At 37.8% G+C, this 16,317-nt stretch overlaps 1 protein-coding gene across 2 annotated transcripts; it reads right to left on the minus strand.

Moving 5' to 3' along the window:
* Window positions 1–1,029: 1,029 nt before the first annotated feature.
* LOC135692242 (alpha-protein kinase 1) lies at window positions 1,030–16,293 on the minus strand. Of its 2 annotated transcripts, XM_065210319.2 has the most exons (9): window positions 14,971–16,293; window positions 14,527–14,629; window positions 13,206–13,416; window positions 12,200–12,597; window positions 10,424–11,606; window positions 9,287–9,443; window positions 8,143–8,279; window positions 3,592–6,700; window positions 1,030–2,240 (listed from the first exon to the last, which is right to left on the minus strand). In XM_065210319.2, the coding sequence occupies exons 1-8, from the start codon at window positions 16,164–16,166 to the stop codon at window positions 6,282–6,284; spliced, it is 3,804 nt and encodes a 1,267-aa protein (XP_065066391.2). In that variant the 5' UTR covers window positions 16,167–16,293; the 3' UTR covers window positions 1,030–2,240; window positions 3,592–6,281. The 2 variants fall into 2 exon arrangements, with proteins under 2 accessions (XP_065066391.2, XP_065066392.2); XM_065210320.2 differs by lacking the exons at window positions 1,030–2,240; window positions 8,143–8,279 and having other exon boundaries at window positions 6,513–6,700.
* Between the last annotated feature and the right edge of the window lie 24 nt (window positions 16,294–16,317).

Genomic DNA, 16,317 nt, shown 5'->3' on the forward strand with positions numbered 1-16,317 from the left:
CTTTGAATCTTAAGTTAGCCACTGCCCCTCCTTCATTCCAACATGCCTCAGAGCCCCTGGTCATACAAGTCAAGTTTACACGTTTTATTTGCGAAGACTTCAGAAAGAAAGCTGAAACCTCTTGATAATGATATGACAGCAAACTCATTTTAAACTGGCAAAAACTATTTTCCTACCAAAAACAAACAAGATAACGAGGCAAGAATTTAATTTCTGTCCTATAAAATCTCGCATGATTTAATTTTTTGGGCTACTGCAAAAAACAGTGGTTTTTAAATGGTTGTGTATTTCAACATTCCAAAGGATGTGGTATGCGGTCACAAAGTTTTCTCAACTTAGGCTTGTCCTGTCTTCTGTGTTCTGGGACAGAGCTCGTTAGCCTGACAAGGAGTCATTACGTGCTTTTAGATCTCAGAAAATTCACAGCAGATTCACTACTCAAAGGAATAAGGCTGGAGAGACAAGTTTTAATGAACTGATAAATTTTCTTCCTGTTCGGTGGCATTCTAAATTGTTTAATGTCCCTATACATTCTTAATATCTCAATACGTGGTACATCTAGTTATTGCTATCACTGGCCAAGCAACCAAGCCTTGTTGTTTACAGACAGATAGGGCACACCATTTCACGTGACAGTTCCTTAACAAGGAGGGCGTTCTAGCAACAGATTTGATTTGTGTAGCAACAATTAATATGAAAAACGGTATGTCAATTCAATGTTTTGTCACCAATGGCACACTAAGAAGGAGACACTTGTTTTTATGCAAAAATTCCTTAGGTTATATAGGGACGGTCAGGGGTTGGGATCGGTTGGTATAACTTGTTACTGAACAGATATCTATGACAGAATGGCAAGAGGTATGGCAGATACTTCGTAGCAAAACCTATTGGAAGCGCAACCAAACCAGAAAAGAGAAAAGATGAATGGGAGATTTGTTGAAAAGCTTAGTGAAACTTGATCAAAGTAGCTTGGATTCTCTCGTCTAAGCTTGCAGTGTCAGAAAAGAATTGGAGAGTAAACAACATGAATACGATGGGTCTTCTTTGTGCGCACCATGCTCAAGATATGAATACATTGCTGAAACGTAAAACGGTTCTAGAGTTGTAAAGCTACAAGTAGTACATCTCAAATATTGACTTAAAGTCTGGGTTATACTAGCCACTTTAGGGGAGTGTAAGGGTCTGCGAATCTGCGGATTGATAGCATGTTTGTTCGCGGAATATGGTTTTCTGATTGTTTAAACGGATTTTTGGATACAGGGATTCTTGCGGATGTCGGATTTCGGAGTGGATTCTGGGTTGTCTGTCTAGTACAATTTTAAAAAAACACTAGTTGGTTTTTGCACGAAGAAACGGAGTCTATTGTTACCTTCTGCCATCGCTTGTAACGTGAAGAAACAACTGCTCATTTGATGGGAAAATTTTACAGGCTGGCGGATTATGCAATAAAAAATTGCGAATTCTCGGATTATGCGATAAGAAGTAATGAATTTGCAGATTTCGCTACCCCTCTACACCCCCTCTACTATTTATATATATATTAAATCCTTCCTTTCCTCGGTTACCCGAAAAACCTTCTAACAAATTAAAAACCCTCAATCACTGATAAAAAGATAAAATAACATGCCTGAACAATAGAAAAGTAATCTTGGTATCCAAATGTATTGAGATCTTTATGATACTATGAAGTCATCTCTTTAAAGCTAACTGTCATATTACTGTTTACTTTTTTTCAAAATGTTTCACAGTTGATCATCATTCTGTGTTTTAAGAACATCGTGTTCAGCAGGCATTTCACCACCAAGTATTCCAAGCAGCTTATAATATGAATAAACAAACCACATGCAGCAAACAAGGTATACAGCAAAGACCAAAATTATTAGGATTTCAATCCACGAAAAAACTGCTTTAAGCGCCATTACAACTGTCACAATGATCATTACAACCACTGACCCGCCAGTCCATCCAACCCAAGCAAGCAAGACTTTTCTGTACTTTGGTTGATTCATAACAGCAACAGCGATCATGGCGATGGCAAAAAGTATGGCCACAACTTCTAACAGGATGATTACAATACTTAATGCTTGAGCCTGAAATCTCTGGTGCCTTCTATGATCCGATTTTGCTGTTCTGTTATCATTTGTGCCAGTTTGATTGGAATGATGGCCCTTACTGCCTCCTTCCCTTGCTTCTCTTGTCGTGTCCATTGCTGTAGTTGATAGCAGATAGACAGAGAGTATCTGAAAAGATTGAGTTGTAAATAAAACAACTTTATGCTTTTCAAAAGGGATGTGCTCATAAAATTGAGGGGTAAGGTGATACGTATTCTACAACAGTGGGGCAACATTAGGCTAGTTTCATGGTGAAGAAGGACTTAACTACCTGAGTCAATTTCATCATATCAATGAGGATTGCACTTTGGTTCCAACTTAGAAGCTCAAGAATGATAAGAAAATGGTACTGGAAGCACTAATGAAGTGAATTACTGTAAATCCTCGAATTGCCTCCCCCCCCTCGAAAAAGCCCCCCACCCCTCGAAAAAGCCCCCCACGTCGAATAATCCCCAACCCTTGAACTAAAAATTGTCAATAAGCCCCCCCTCGAAATGCCCCCACTGCTACCGTAAATTCTCGAATTGGACCCCTCTTTTTGATGATTGTTGCCTATATGATGTTTTATTGAATTACCACAACAAATTCATACTTTTGGTAGTAATCAATTAAATGTTCATAAAGAAGTTCCCACTAAAATGAACGAGGTCTTTTAATAATGTGTACTTAATGTCTACAATAATTTCATAAGCCCCCCCCCTCGTATAAGCCTCCCCCTCGAATAGGCCCCCATCCAAAAATTTTGAAAATAAATAAGCCCCTAGGGAGCTAATTCAATGATTTACGGTATGTTTACTTAATTAGGAAAACCTAAAAACAGTGGCGGTGTAATATGCGTTTTGGTACTCTATGCAAAAGTGTAACATTGTGAAATTTGGAATGTAAGAATCCTTTTCAATATTTTAAAGATTGAAATGAAACAAAAAATAAGGAAAGTGCAAACTCAAAAGCTTGGTTTTTTATAAAGAATTGAAATAAAGACTCAGACTGGCCCTTGATCCAAACAACTGCAATAACAATGGCGTACTTACAGACAACAAAAGAGGCCCTTTTTTCTATTCCATACCCAGACAATAATACCCTTGGGAAAGATTCTCTTGAGATCGCTTGCAGTAGTCATGTAGTAGTGCTTCAAAATAATTGTTAAAATACCCTTCTAACCAATGGTGACAGGATTAACATTTTCAGATATGTCCGTATTTTTGTTGGCAACAAACCCTCGTGTTTGTCAAAGCGCGCGCCAATTAACAACACAGGTAGGGCCTAATTCCTATGAACTAACCATCGCGATGGATCTGCACAAACATTAGGTACTGCAATTTCTCGAACCCAAAGTTTCTTCACTTTGGACGGCCTTTTATGGTGTATGATATTCTGTTTAAATCTCTTTTTTAAGTTGGGCACTTTAGCAAGACCCAGGTAAACGAGCGGGTGTATGAGAGCAATTCTGTTATCAACACAATTCAAAAAACTGACTTACGATATCGATTAATGCAATCATAATGACTCCATAACGAAGTGAGAAGCATCCACAGGCTTTGGCGTAGCGAACCATTTTCTACTCAATTTAAAGAGAAATCGTAAACCTTTGCTGCGTGCACGTTGGTCGTTCGTACCGCTCTCTCTGCGTTGTCTAGTGTCAAGTTACTAGTGTCACAGAGTGCCCACCTGGCAGTTTTCAGGAAGGAATTTTCCAAATCCTTTGGTTCCTAATTTAATGCCTGCGCCAACGTCATAGAATAGAGAAAAAGGTATCGTTTTCAAACCTTCTTAAATTTCAATTGTAAGCGGGCAATAAAAAGCGGAATTGGACCCAAAAGCGACAGAACAGCGGGAATGTGCCTCCCAAAGAAAATATCATGACCCTTTCAAGGAACAAATTTCTGGATAGATTTCGTTCTGCAAAATGAGTCTGAAAACATGACAAATGTCCTGGCAAGAGTTCCCATGGAAAATGACGTTAAAAAATCTTTACTATCGAAACTGTAAGCTAATTTCAGTAGCCCACCCAAAAAATTTTGAAGATAGCAAGGGAATGCAACAACATAGCAATGCTGATTTTCAAGGAAGGAACACTCCGCTATAAAAACTTACAAAAAATATCATGCTAAAAAAAATAAACTTAACTACGATTCAATATCATAAAACCCACTTCATTAGTTTTAAATGAGTAGCTAAAATAAACATCTACGATAAAAAACCAAAATGGCAAAGACCTATTTACAATTAAATATTACACATTTTAAAGCTGATCAGGGAATCTGTCTGCATTATTTAGCTAACAGGCCACTCCAAGACATAACAGCTCTGAAGAAGTTGCATTTCTGTACATTTATTGGAGCTTTTCTTAGGAATGGTTTCTAGGTCAGTTGATGTATTCATAAAATTCATATAGCTGGCATGTTTTGAGGATCCAGCGCGTAAGAGACCTGCAGAGCATGATGTTGGACTCATTAGTGATTAGCTCATCTGAATATGATGGTAAGTCGGTGCTTTAAAGATACACTTTATGCGTTTTGTGGAAATTAAGAGCCTTTGTCAACAACCCCTTCACAAGACCATCAACAGGGATCCTACACAAGTTCAAGAATTGCTTAAAGGCCACAGAGAAACAAATGCCATGTTCATTTTAAAGGCGTACAGAGATACACTTAATTTCTGGACAGCACGTGGAGGTGGTCGATATAAATGAGGAATAGTATGGGTTCAAGACATGAGCGTTGAGGTAAACCAACTTTTTTAATTGATGAGTCAATACTTTTTACCTTATCAAAGAGCCTAAAAAAAAACCGGGAAGAAAGTATTGTAGACCGATGCGGTGGCAAGGAATGTGTGGATGCGGGAAGGGGAAGGGAAGAGACTCCTTTTTCCATCCTAGCTCAAATGAATTTTTCTGTGACTGTTTTCAAAGTATAATTCTGGAACTAAATTGTTGGGACTCTGGCACCCAGGGTATCGAGAGAAAACACCGGATAACATCGGCACAGCGCAGGTGACTCTCAAATATCGTAAAATATACATTATACTGTTCACATTGTCAAATGTCTAATTTTTATAGTTGCAAGACCTCCACTCAATTTGTCTTTGGTGCGCTTAAACTGCTTAATTGTTCATCAAATATATTATTCTCATGTGATGTATTGAACAAATATTCCAATGGCAGAAAACAACGCCATTCCCCAAAACTCTTGATGGATTTAGTCTTGGCAATTACATTCCCGACCTCTCACCCTGCATGCATTGTAGGTGTAAGCTTAGGTTTTTATCAGACCAATTTTCCTTTGTTTTGGACTCAGAAATTACATTCGGTTCTAAGTTGCAACTCGGAGGTTTACTGTTCAGTTACCTCCTAGCACATGAAGCTTATACCTCGGCGTTGCAACTTGGAACCGCCCTGCTGCGTCCACTATGGTACCAAAAGCGTGTATTTTAAGACATAATCTGATGGCAGCACTGATTGGCGGAGAAAGAAGGAAAAAAGTGCACCGAGCTATAAATTTTTCTCATTCACATAATATCTACAGTCCTAGAAATCACAAATGCAGCTTTTAAATACGTGAATTAAATAATGACGTATAGTATATTTGACAGGACTAATGGGGGAATCAGCACCCCGTGAACCAAAGAATGGGCATGGGGATAGAGGGCAACACTCTAATATGCTGAAAAAGCAGCCAAAATTCCAGCAAAATCGTGCACAATCTGAGGTCCCTGGGATTTTGCATTAACTACGAAAGATGCAAGTTGACAACTTTATAGCTTAAAACACCAAAAAGTAAAAAAGTCTTCGCAAGGATATCGCAGTATTAAGAAAATTCAGCTTTACACGTTAGGTTGAGAATGTCATTTTGATTCGTCTGGTCATTATCGTATTTCTACGTAACGGTCGTCAATTGGTTGAAAACAAAAAGCAAATTAAACGCACCGTATTTTGGAATAAACGGCCCTTTACAATTGAAGAATTTTTTTATCAATTTAGTGGCCTTTCGTTAGTGAGAGTTCCTAGGTTACAGCAGCTATCCCTAACTATTTCACAAAGCTTTTGGTAAAAAGATCTGCAATCAAGATTAAAGGTAAAATAAACGAAGATTGGGCTACGGTCTTACTTCTGTTCTTCTTGTTAATTGTATGCCTACCCTACTTCCAAAAAAAACGTTCAGCAAAAATTTTTCATGGTCTCTTTAAAGACAGAGCTTTACAGACATCGTTGCATTTTGGGTGCTGTGATGCCCAGAATTCGCTAAACCCATCAAGACCTCTGTTTGCTGAGCCAAAACCCTTTTTGTCCGGGGTGTGAATCTGTGGATCGGTGAGAAATGTCACACCAGAATTGTCATCACTTGTCCATCCTTGAATGTCAACTATCAGCATCTTTCCATTTGAGATGCAGTAGGAAAAATGACTGAAAGCCAACAGCAGCTCTTTGCCTTGGATATTATCCTTAATCACCCATTTAAAATTGTTTGTAATTTTGGTGAAACTTCCAGCCATATATGGCTCAACATTGAAATATCTCTCTGGGTCGCTATCAACATCCGAAAGCTCAACAACTACAGCGGGTAGGAATTGCACTTGACTCAATAATAAACCTAGAGATAAATGAAACGTAATTTGTAGTTATTTGATAAGTATTTACTCACAACACGAAACAACACGAGAATTCATAACAGAGGAATTTCGATTTTGACGCATTCTCGATCTCATTTAATTCCTTTTCATCAAATCCCATATCCTGTCACACATTTCAGATCTCATTTTTTCTGATCTCCCTGTCTCATTTTATCTAAAATGTTTTTAAAATTCATTCCATACAATCTCATCTACACAATCTTCAGAAATCTTATTTCAAATCTTTTGATCTCATGTAATCTAACTCATTTGTCACGTCCCACCTCATCTAACACATCTCCCAAAACTAATTTCGACCTGCCTAGCCTAACCTCGTCTCATTTCATCTCTTGTCGATTCATAAACAAAATCTTCCGGATCTTTTATCGACTTTTCACGCTCAGCTCCACAAACTCACCTCATCAAAGTTCTTTTCAAATCCTCTCATCTCATCTCGTCTCAACTCGTCTCAACTCATCCCATTGTATCTCCACATTTCATCTCTTGTAACTTTATCCCATTCACCTGATCTTATTCTTCATTTCGGGCCATCGAGAATTATGGGCAAGATTTCGCGTTTGATCTTACAAACATTTTGTCGTACCGTGACACTGAAATAACTATCCACGAAAAATATTTTTGCTTTCCATTACGGTTTACATCACTAAAATTGTTAAGGACATGAATTTCAAATAATATTTCAAAACATTAAAACTTAGCAGTCATTTAACATCTACCGCTTATCTGTTATCAAATATATCAACAAGATTTTTATATGGAAATACAATGATTGGTAGAAAGTTTTAATCTAGAGGCCTTATGTTAAACAGTGTTGGTTTGTTCGGGATTCGAGATTCCTTTGTATCGAAACAATACCGTCTTTAACCAATTAGTGTTGCGGGGTCATAGCACATGCGCATTAATAACAGTATTCGCACAGCTGTTCTGTCTGCGACCACACAATTCTTGAACATCCTGCCAGGGCTTCAAGTGATAATGCGCATGTGCAATGACCCCGAAACTGGGGGCTAGTGCATGTCTGGAAGACGGGCATGATTCATCTCCCGAACAATGTTTCTTATGTTGTTGGTTTCTGCAGTTTTCAACTCCCCCGAAGCCCCTCCTTCATTCGCTTGGCTATCAAAATCAGATATTATAGGCTGGGAAATAGAAAAAGCCTGCACAAAACAAGCGACTCAGACCGATCTAGGCGAATCAATAACTCTACTGCATCGAAAACAAGAACCAAGTTTTAAGATAGCACAGAGTAATAGAAAACTATCAAAAAGGCAGATGACCCAAAGGATGGTCAGAGACAATGGACTAGAAAGATTCAAGTTGCAATCCCAAGAATAGGCTTTTTAATTGTTCTTTTTGATAAAATTTTTGAAAATTTCAGCTGATTACATATCAGGATCGTTACCTTTCTGATAAATTTTTTGATTGAACTTGGTGGCATAATATCGAGATGTAACTTGGCAGATCACATCCTGTTTGTACTGCTGCATGGACTTCGGCCTGTCTTTGTACTTCTCGATCTTATACTGCTTACCAACATATCTAGTTGAATGAAAATGTTCACAAGAGTAAAATGTTTGTTAATATCCAAGAGAGCATATATTTGCCGGCATTAGTAAATGTACAGTGGACGTGGCGGTTCATGGATATAAGTGTTGTGATCAATGGTCAAAATCAAATGCGCTATCACGTGAATACTGCTCTGAGAAGCGCAATTTATCACAGCACATATCCTCTCTACATTTTCTGCAACAAATAAATCCTATGTTGGTAGAAGTAGCAGTTTTCATAGAAAAATGTCCCCTTTGCATGGCCATTTAATCTACTAAATCATTAATAATCATTAAGGTTGAAATAGCAAATTTGCTTTCATTTTTGCTGAAGTTCAACAAGCTAGTGCTCCTACAATATGTTTGACTTTTCAGAAAATAAATCTTATCTCTACCAGGTGTGCCGTAGAAGGGAGGCTCAGCCACCCCCTTAACAATTGATTACCTGGCAATGTGGAGGAACCTTTTATTATGCCTCGAATGAGCAGTTTCTGTCTTCCTTTTTGAGTCGCTGAATAGTTTGAATATCTTCAATACTAATGCAAGTATACTTGGTTTAACCATGGGTATGGTCTTGGGTGTGGCTTCTAAAAATTTCCTACACCACAGACCCCTTCCTAACTTTTTAAGATGACACCCCTGGCCTCTACCTGTGATTTCAAATAATCAATATTCGTCAAACGAGCTTGGTCATTAAACTTCATTTACCAATATTCTTAAAACAGTCTTGTGATACATGTGAAGCGTAAAACTCATGATCAGGCCTGACTGTTTGCAGGGTCGTAGCTACTATAGCTATTGAGGGACTTGGGGCCTCCAAAAGTATTGAAAGACCTTTGTTTCTTATGAACAATCCTTTTTGTTCTTATTGTTCCCAAACATTAGTGCCTCTCAATATCCTTCCTACGATACTGTTGCTTGTGACAGAATATGACTTAATAAAACATAGAAAACGATTCTCTAAATAAACGTCACAAGTGTGTTTAATGTGATAGATACCTTCCAAATGGTTCCTCTTGGTTCAAGTACTCGACCATATATGCATCCCTGCAGGCACCTTCCTTTTCCCCTAGAACCAGTTTATTGCCGATAAATGCCAAGGTTTCCATCGAAAACCATTTCATCGCTATTGAATCATAACGCCAAACTACAGCATCTACAATTTCAAGGTTAATCGTTACAATTGTTACAGTTGAGACTGCTAGAGAAGGGGTAAAATCCCAGCAGTGAAGAAATGACATTCGAAGATAGATAGGCAGACAATCAGTGAGAAATTGTTTAACTTTCTTTTCTTTCGTTTGGCAGAATCAATTAAAAATGCACATCCAAACATGTTATAAAGTTTATGCACTCTGAAATAGAGGGGGCTCACGTTTTTCCTTGGAATTTTTTAGCAACTCTCGGCAGTTTTTACATTTAAAATTATTTTTGGAAATGGCAGAAAGGGCAATATATTGTCTCAAATGATAAAAACAGCAAACATTTCTTTCAAATTATATAATGATAATGATTTTTCCTAGACAATGATAAATTCTTATTGTTAAGATCGACATTTTTTCATGAACATTGTGCAAGTGACTCGTATCGAACGTTTCATTTTTTATTTTGAACAATTCCTTGAGAACTGAACATTGGTAGGGGCATTTGAACGAGATTTAGCTGTCAACAAACTCACGAGCTCCAATTTCTTGAATACAAATTCCTACTTCGATGACCTGATTTCGTCAAATTTACAATTTTGGTTTCAGTTTCATATTGATAATTCTCATTAAATAAACATCCTTAATACATAAGTAAATATAAACAGAACGCAACGTAGAATAAAACAGTGTTATAACTAAAGAACTACATAATTCTTATCTTGGAGGTACAGAATTGAAAATGGATTGAAAACAGGGAATATTTCAAAACAAAAATGTTTTTTGAAACATTTACTTTTTCTAAAGTAGATAACTATAAATAGTATTAGGGTTGATATTAGCACTGAGGGAATCATTTACTTCAAAGCTAAAAAGCATCATTTATTAACAATATTATAAAATGCATACTTTCGAGAAACTTAAATCTTTATCGTTAGCCGTTGTCTCTATTGCAAATATTGGATTCAATGATCAAATAACAAGTTTGAACACTCACCATGAACCTTTGGTTGCGATTGATTAATTATGTTCAGAGCATCCTCGATTTGAAGCTGATCTCTCTCGCACGTAGCCATGTGATCGTCAATAGTTGCTAGAGTTGTCCTCAGCCTCATTTTAAAATCTTCCGTTGTTGTAAAATCTTCTTCAGTCAAATATGTAGCCTCGTTTTGTATGTCAGCCATGCTTGAATCTTCGCCAGATCCTGCACTTTCTTCGTTTTCTACACCACGTGGCTCCTCAATTCCATCGTCTGTCTGCATCGATGAAGCAGTAGTGGCATTGCGGAATTGCTCGGCATCATCTCTATCAACTACGACGAACTCTTTAAATGCATCAACAACAACGTCTGTTTCTGAGGCAGTGGTGGCATTTCGTAACTGAGATTCATAGCCCCCGTCTGCTGTCTCCAAATCTTCTTCTGTTTTAGCAGTATTATACGACCTGGAGAAACCTTTTGCATCGTTGCCGGATGCATCGTTGGTGGCACCAAGCTCTTCCGTATCTTCTGTCATTAGAGTTGCTTGGTCTTGAAATCCAACTCGTTCAATATGACTTGTTTGCTCAGAAAATCCAACACCTATGGATGAAAAGTTTTCTTCTTTGAGATGTTTTCGATCAGCTTGTTTAGGTGACTTTGGCTCTGCTTCCCCTGTGCTTCCATCGTGTCCCATTCTTGACTTTGGTTGGTCCTTACTGAGTGATCTCTCTTTCGTTTCAGATTCTTCGCGATCCACTTTACTTTGTTCGGGTACCTTTTCTGGCAAATTTTTCTGAAGAGAGATTTCCTGTAGTGGGATCTTGGGCAAGTTCAGCATTGCCATAATTGACTGTATGAACATAATAAATTGTTTATCATGTTGGACTCTCGCGGGGAAAGAACAGTAGCGTTCATAGAGTTTCTTTGACAACGACATAAGAGCAGTCCCTGTATTCTTCAAAGACACCTTCAGGCTCATCTCTAATTGCAGTTTCTTCAGCTCATTCACTACCTGTGCCAATTTGTAGGCGCAAAACACAAACTCATAAAACTGCTCTCGGCTTTCAAGGCTTGCAATGCTGGTATGACATTGTAGGCCTGACATAAGCTCGGTTGCTGCACATTGCAAATAATACAACTGTTCTTGAGAATATGCCGGAAGTGTTCTTGAAAATATGTACATCAGCTCTCCAGCACGCCTCTAAATAACATAAATATTTTCAACTTTTAAGGAAGAGAAACATTAATGTGTTATGCATCGAATTACAAAAGACAAATAAGCTTACAACATAATTTAAAATTTTCACGTGAAAGCGCTAGAAATAAATTCTTTGTGAACAGTTTTTTGCGGTACAGAACTTGAAAGTGGCTTTGAAATAAGCAAACATTTTATAACATATTGGCTAAAAGCTTTTTCGTCTGACACTCCTCAGAGCATTAAACGTCAGAATAAGGTTCCGAAAGAACACGATGAAAAATAAATACCCAGTTGTGGATCGAAATAGGCTAAACAGAAAAACGCAGGCCCAATACCGGTATAGTTCTCCAATCAGTGCCGCGAGCCTTAAGAAAAATTATCACTGGAGTCCAAGAAAATAAATTCTTGGTTGAAAATCATGAAATCTATTTGCCATAAAACATTTTCATAACCGAGAAATCTTTCACACTCAAGCGATATTTTGATTATAGCTCTGGACTTGAACAGCTTTTGGCTCTCCAGAAACGATGCCCTCAAATAAGGTTTATGGTATTCTTGAGATGGCTATTTCAAGGTATCAAGTAAAGTCTGTATACCTTATTTTTTGCGTAGAACAATGGCGAATAGATTGACAAATCTGCAGCCTCGTTGACACATTTGATAGCCTCTAAGACTGGATGTGACGAAGAGAGGCTAAATTTCATTTTCATTTGCTCCGTGTAGTCTTTCAGAGGCATGTATTGGTAGGCATCAGCCAAGAGAGACAAACTTGATGCCCAGCCCTTTATATCAGCTTTGGGTAACGTCTTGAATCCAATGATCGATTTGATGAGGTCTTTTGCTGCTTCAACCCATAGACCCAATCCTCTGTAAATATCTCCTTTGATTTGCACGCAGACTGACGAAACAAGCTTGTAGTCCGCTGTTGACTTATAAACCCAACGTCCAACGCCTTGTCCACTTTGTATTAATGAATTTAAGACCTTGTCTGCACCTATATGCATAAGAATACATTATCCTACAATACATGCATTCTGTATACTAAAAAACACAATATTTTTAAGTAGATCTTAAAGACCCGTGTTTTTTTGTGCAATCTTATGGACTGCTCTGGTTTCGAAGACTGGTTGTTCTTAGTGGTCCTCGATATCGTTAAGGGACTCTCTTGACTAAATAGTACTGCAGAGTTAATTGTCTTTATAACATGTTCTTCGATTTGATTGAGCTTAATTTAGCTGTATCCTGAGACTAACATTAGGCTTGGGGCTGGCAGCCAGCCTTTTTTTGTTCGAGCCTCTGGCTATGGAATCCTCTTTATTCAGGATCGATGTATTTGTAGTAGGCAAGCTAACTTTGCTTTTCTTCAGGTTTTGTAAAAAAGAAGCTGCCTTCTGGCAATGCTTGTCTACAGAGAATGCTTTAGCAACCTTAGGCAAATACTAGCCTGAATCAGCAAGGCATGAAATCTAAAACACAAAATAAAATGTCTCCGTAGAAGTGGAGATCATTGAAGGTCATTGAAAACAGACCTTCAGCCACCCCTCATAATACCCCCATCACGCTAATATGAGCCGATACATTCAGAAAAAAATCAAAGTTGACCTTGAATGTCTCCCTCGTTCTTCATTATGCGTGCTTTTCTTATGACAATTTGTGGCGGGATTGCTGTGCCAATGCTGTTTCTTTGAATATAATCTGTCAGGTTAATCAAGTACTTCGATGACCCTTGCCAATAGATAAAACGATCCATGACAAACAATATGGCCGCTGCAGAACTGTAATTCTTGTCAACCAAGGCACTGTACAGGCATTCCTGTTTGAAAAAAGTATTGGTCAGTAATTCGAGCGACATTGAGCAAATCTATACCGACAAAGTTCCTTTTTCATTACGAATATTTTATATATATAATAATAGCCGTAGTTTTAACCTCAGATAACAGAAAATCTGGAAAATTTGTAGAAATTGTGTGTTGTGGCCAATAATCATTGTCAAACATAGGGGCAAGGAATAAGATGTCGTTATACTCCCTTTGGCAAAAATTGAGGGGGTATACCCCCAGTACACGTTCTTCCACATCACTTCATCCGTCTAGTTTCATGGTTATACCTATTGGCTTTTCTCTTCCGAAAACATGTATCAGGAATCAGAAGGGAATTTCTGTTGAGGGTTTATATGTTATCAACTAACCCTACTTTTTAGTAAGGGAGCCCGTGATCAGCCTCGACATGAGTTGCTTCTCGCTTCCTTTGCTAATTCATGAAATGATTCGCTTGACTACTCAAACAGACGAAAGGTTTTTAAGAGTTGCATTCCCGGATGTTACATTTTAATGATTCCAGGGGTTGAGATTGATTCAAATAGGGCCCAGTTATGCAAGAATGTATCAATGAGGGCCATACTTACCAAGTTCTTGCAACTAAGGGCCTGGGATATGAATTGGCATGAACCATTGAGGCAGTCTACGCCTACTATATAAAAGTGGGTATTTGGCACCCAATGACCTTCCCCGCCTATGTGTTAGGGAAATGCTAAAAAGTGGGGGTAATACTAAAGGTCTGTGTTTTTACAAGAAGCATTGTTGCATCTTTGTACCATTGCAATATTTTGAAATTTCAGTGTTCAAATCCATTCAAATCAAAAGAGAAAATTCTAGATGAGAAATTCGATCTTGTGTTTATCAAAAGGTGTTCATAGTTCTATCACATTCTTCACCCATCCTTTGCTTCCCCTAGCTAGCTTGCATGCAGCTCCTACTGTTTTGATCACATCATTGAATTAAATTGTTCAATGATGTAAACAATTCAGTTCAATAATATGATCAACACTGTGGGGCCCCAAAATGGCTACTACAGTGGCAGACAAAAGGTAGGCCCCTAAATTTAAAGGTTGTACATAGCCTTGTGTAAAGCACAAAAAATTAACCTGGAGTATCTCAATCTCCTCAAAGTCAGCAAATTTATTTCTTTGATGAATGATGTCCTTGAGGTTATATCTTTCTTGCTCTGTAATCACAGCTTTGTACTGCCTAATCAAAAGTAATATTCTTTAAACATCTTTCAGAATTTATACATAAAGATGCATCCAAGTAACAATGTCTTGCTTACCTAGGTATGATTTATGGCTCAGTTATTTCTGTGACAATAAATATAAACGATCATGCTATAAAGTGATATATTGAATTACAAAAATTATTTGCTCACTGCTACAGTGAAATGCTACACTGAAATGGCAACCGTAATCCTTGTAGACATTCGGGCTTATTCCTTGAAAACTTTTTTCTAAATTTAGACTAATTCATAAATTCTAATATTTTGAATATTATAGAAGCTCTAAAAAGAACACTGATTTCCTATTAGTAGGGCTTACCAAGCTTCAGGCACAAATGGCCATGAATGATCTTCTGCCTTTTTGATCAAATCTTTGAGAATATCCGGAAGCAAAAGCATCCAGAGAAAGAGCATGTCAGGCCTTTCAGAATTTCCATCATCACCATATTGGCATTCTAGTTTAAGTGCTCTGATAATCTGTTTAACACTGTTCAGGGATTGGATGGCAAATCTTTTGCTTGCTGTTTGGATCTTCTGGCAAACTCCAAGCTCAACTAAATTTTTGAACATATTTTTATCAGCAATTGGCAAAGGCACTCTTATTGCTGAGATACTAAGAAGCAGTTGTTGATCAAACAATGTCAGATGGCTAAACAGTCTTGAGAAGAAACACTCAATCATTTTATTGCAAGAGGTTTTCTCTGAACAAAGCACCATGAATTCCTGCTCTTCCTCAAGATTCAAGATTCCTTGATTGATTGCCAGGATAAAAATTTTGCCATAAAGTGGCCCAAGTTTTCTTGCTAGGCTACTTAGCTTTTCCTTCTCTTTACCGCCATACTGTAGCAGGAGCTGTTTATAGAAATCAGCATCTAGTTCTACATCTGCTTGATTTCTGCAAGGTATTTCATAAACACTGCAATTTGAGAACTTGTCTTTGGCAAAGTAAATGCAAGAAAAGCAAATTATCAAATCTTTGTTTGCAATTTCATTCAGAAATGCAGAGTCGAAGAAATCACTAGCATCTATGTCATCTAAGATAAGTAATTTGCAATAAAAAAGCACTTTGAAAGCTGCTTCTAGTCTTCTTTTGAGTTCTAAATGTGTTTTTCTCAACATTTGCTGTTCCAGTTGAAGTCCGTGTACTTCTGCCTTCTGAGCAAAGAAGCCAAAAATAGTTTCCATTGAAGAATTCTGATCAAAATTTAGAGCCCAGACTTCATTTTGCTTTATACCCCCTCTCTTAGTGACTTCATCAGCTATCTGATTCAACAAAGTAGTTTTTCCAAATCCATAACTGCTTTTTATGACAACAAACTTGTCACCTTCATCTTTTTCTTTAAGTTGCAAGATTTTGTTGCAGATTTCCGAAGCCAGCACCAGCCTGTCACTAACAGGAAAACAAGACGTGTTTTGGTTGATTTCGTTTGTATTCAAGGCCCGAATCGGTAAAAGTTTAGATATCTCGGCCCTTCTTTGGGAGCTCGTTTGTTGGCTTTCCTCCATCGTGGGCATTGGAATATCGCCCCTACCTCCAGGGCCCTCCAGGAATTTTTCTAAACTGAAAGTGAAACAAAATTATCTTTGATTTCAAATCTAACCAAACTCAGCCAGACTTCCGGGTTTTTACACAGATGTCTCGTTTTCATGTAATTCCGAGAGATCT

This window comes from Rhopilema esculentum, chromosome 13 (genome assembly GCF_057945365.1).
Source record: "Rhopilema esculentum isolate cy_ngs chromosome 13, ASM5794536v1, whole genome shotgun sequence".
Classification (NCBI taxonomy): Eukaryota; Metazoa; Cnidaria; class Scyphozoa; order Rhizostomeae; family Rhizostomatidae; genus Rhopilema; species Rhopilema esculentum.

Excerpts from the sequence above, each read along its gene's own strand:
- LOC135692242 (XM_065210319.2), bottom strand. The coding sequence starts at position 16,166 with ATGCCCACGATGGAGGAAAGCCAACAAACGAGCTCCCAAAGAAGGGCC. Across the intron at positions 14,630-14,970 it reads CCATTTGTGCCTGAAGCTTG|GCAGTACAAAGCTGTGATTA; the intron begins GTAAGCCCTACT and ends ACTTTTGATTAG. Across the intron at positions 11,607-12,199 it reads TGTTCTACGCAAAAAATAAG|AGGCGTGCTGGAGAGCTGAT; the intron begins GTATACAGACTT and ends TATGTTATTTAG.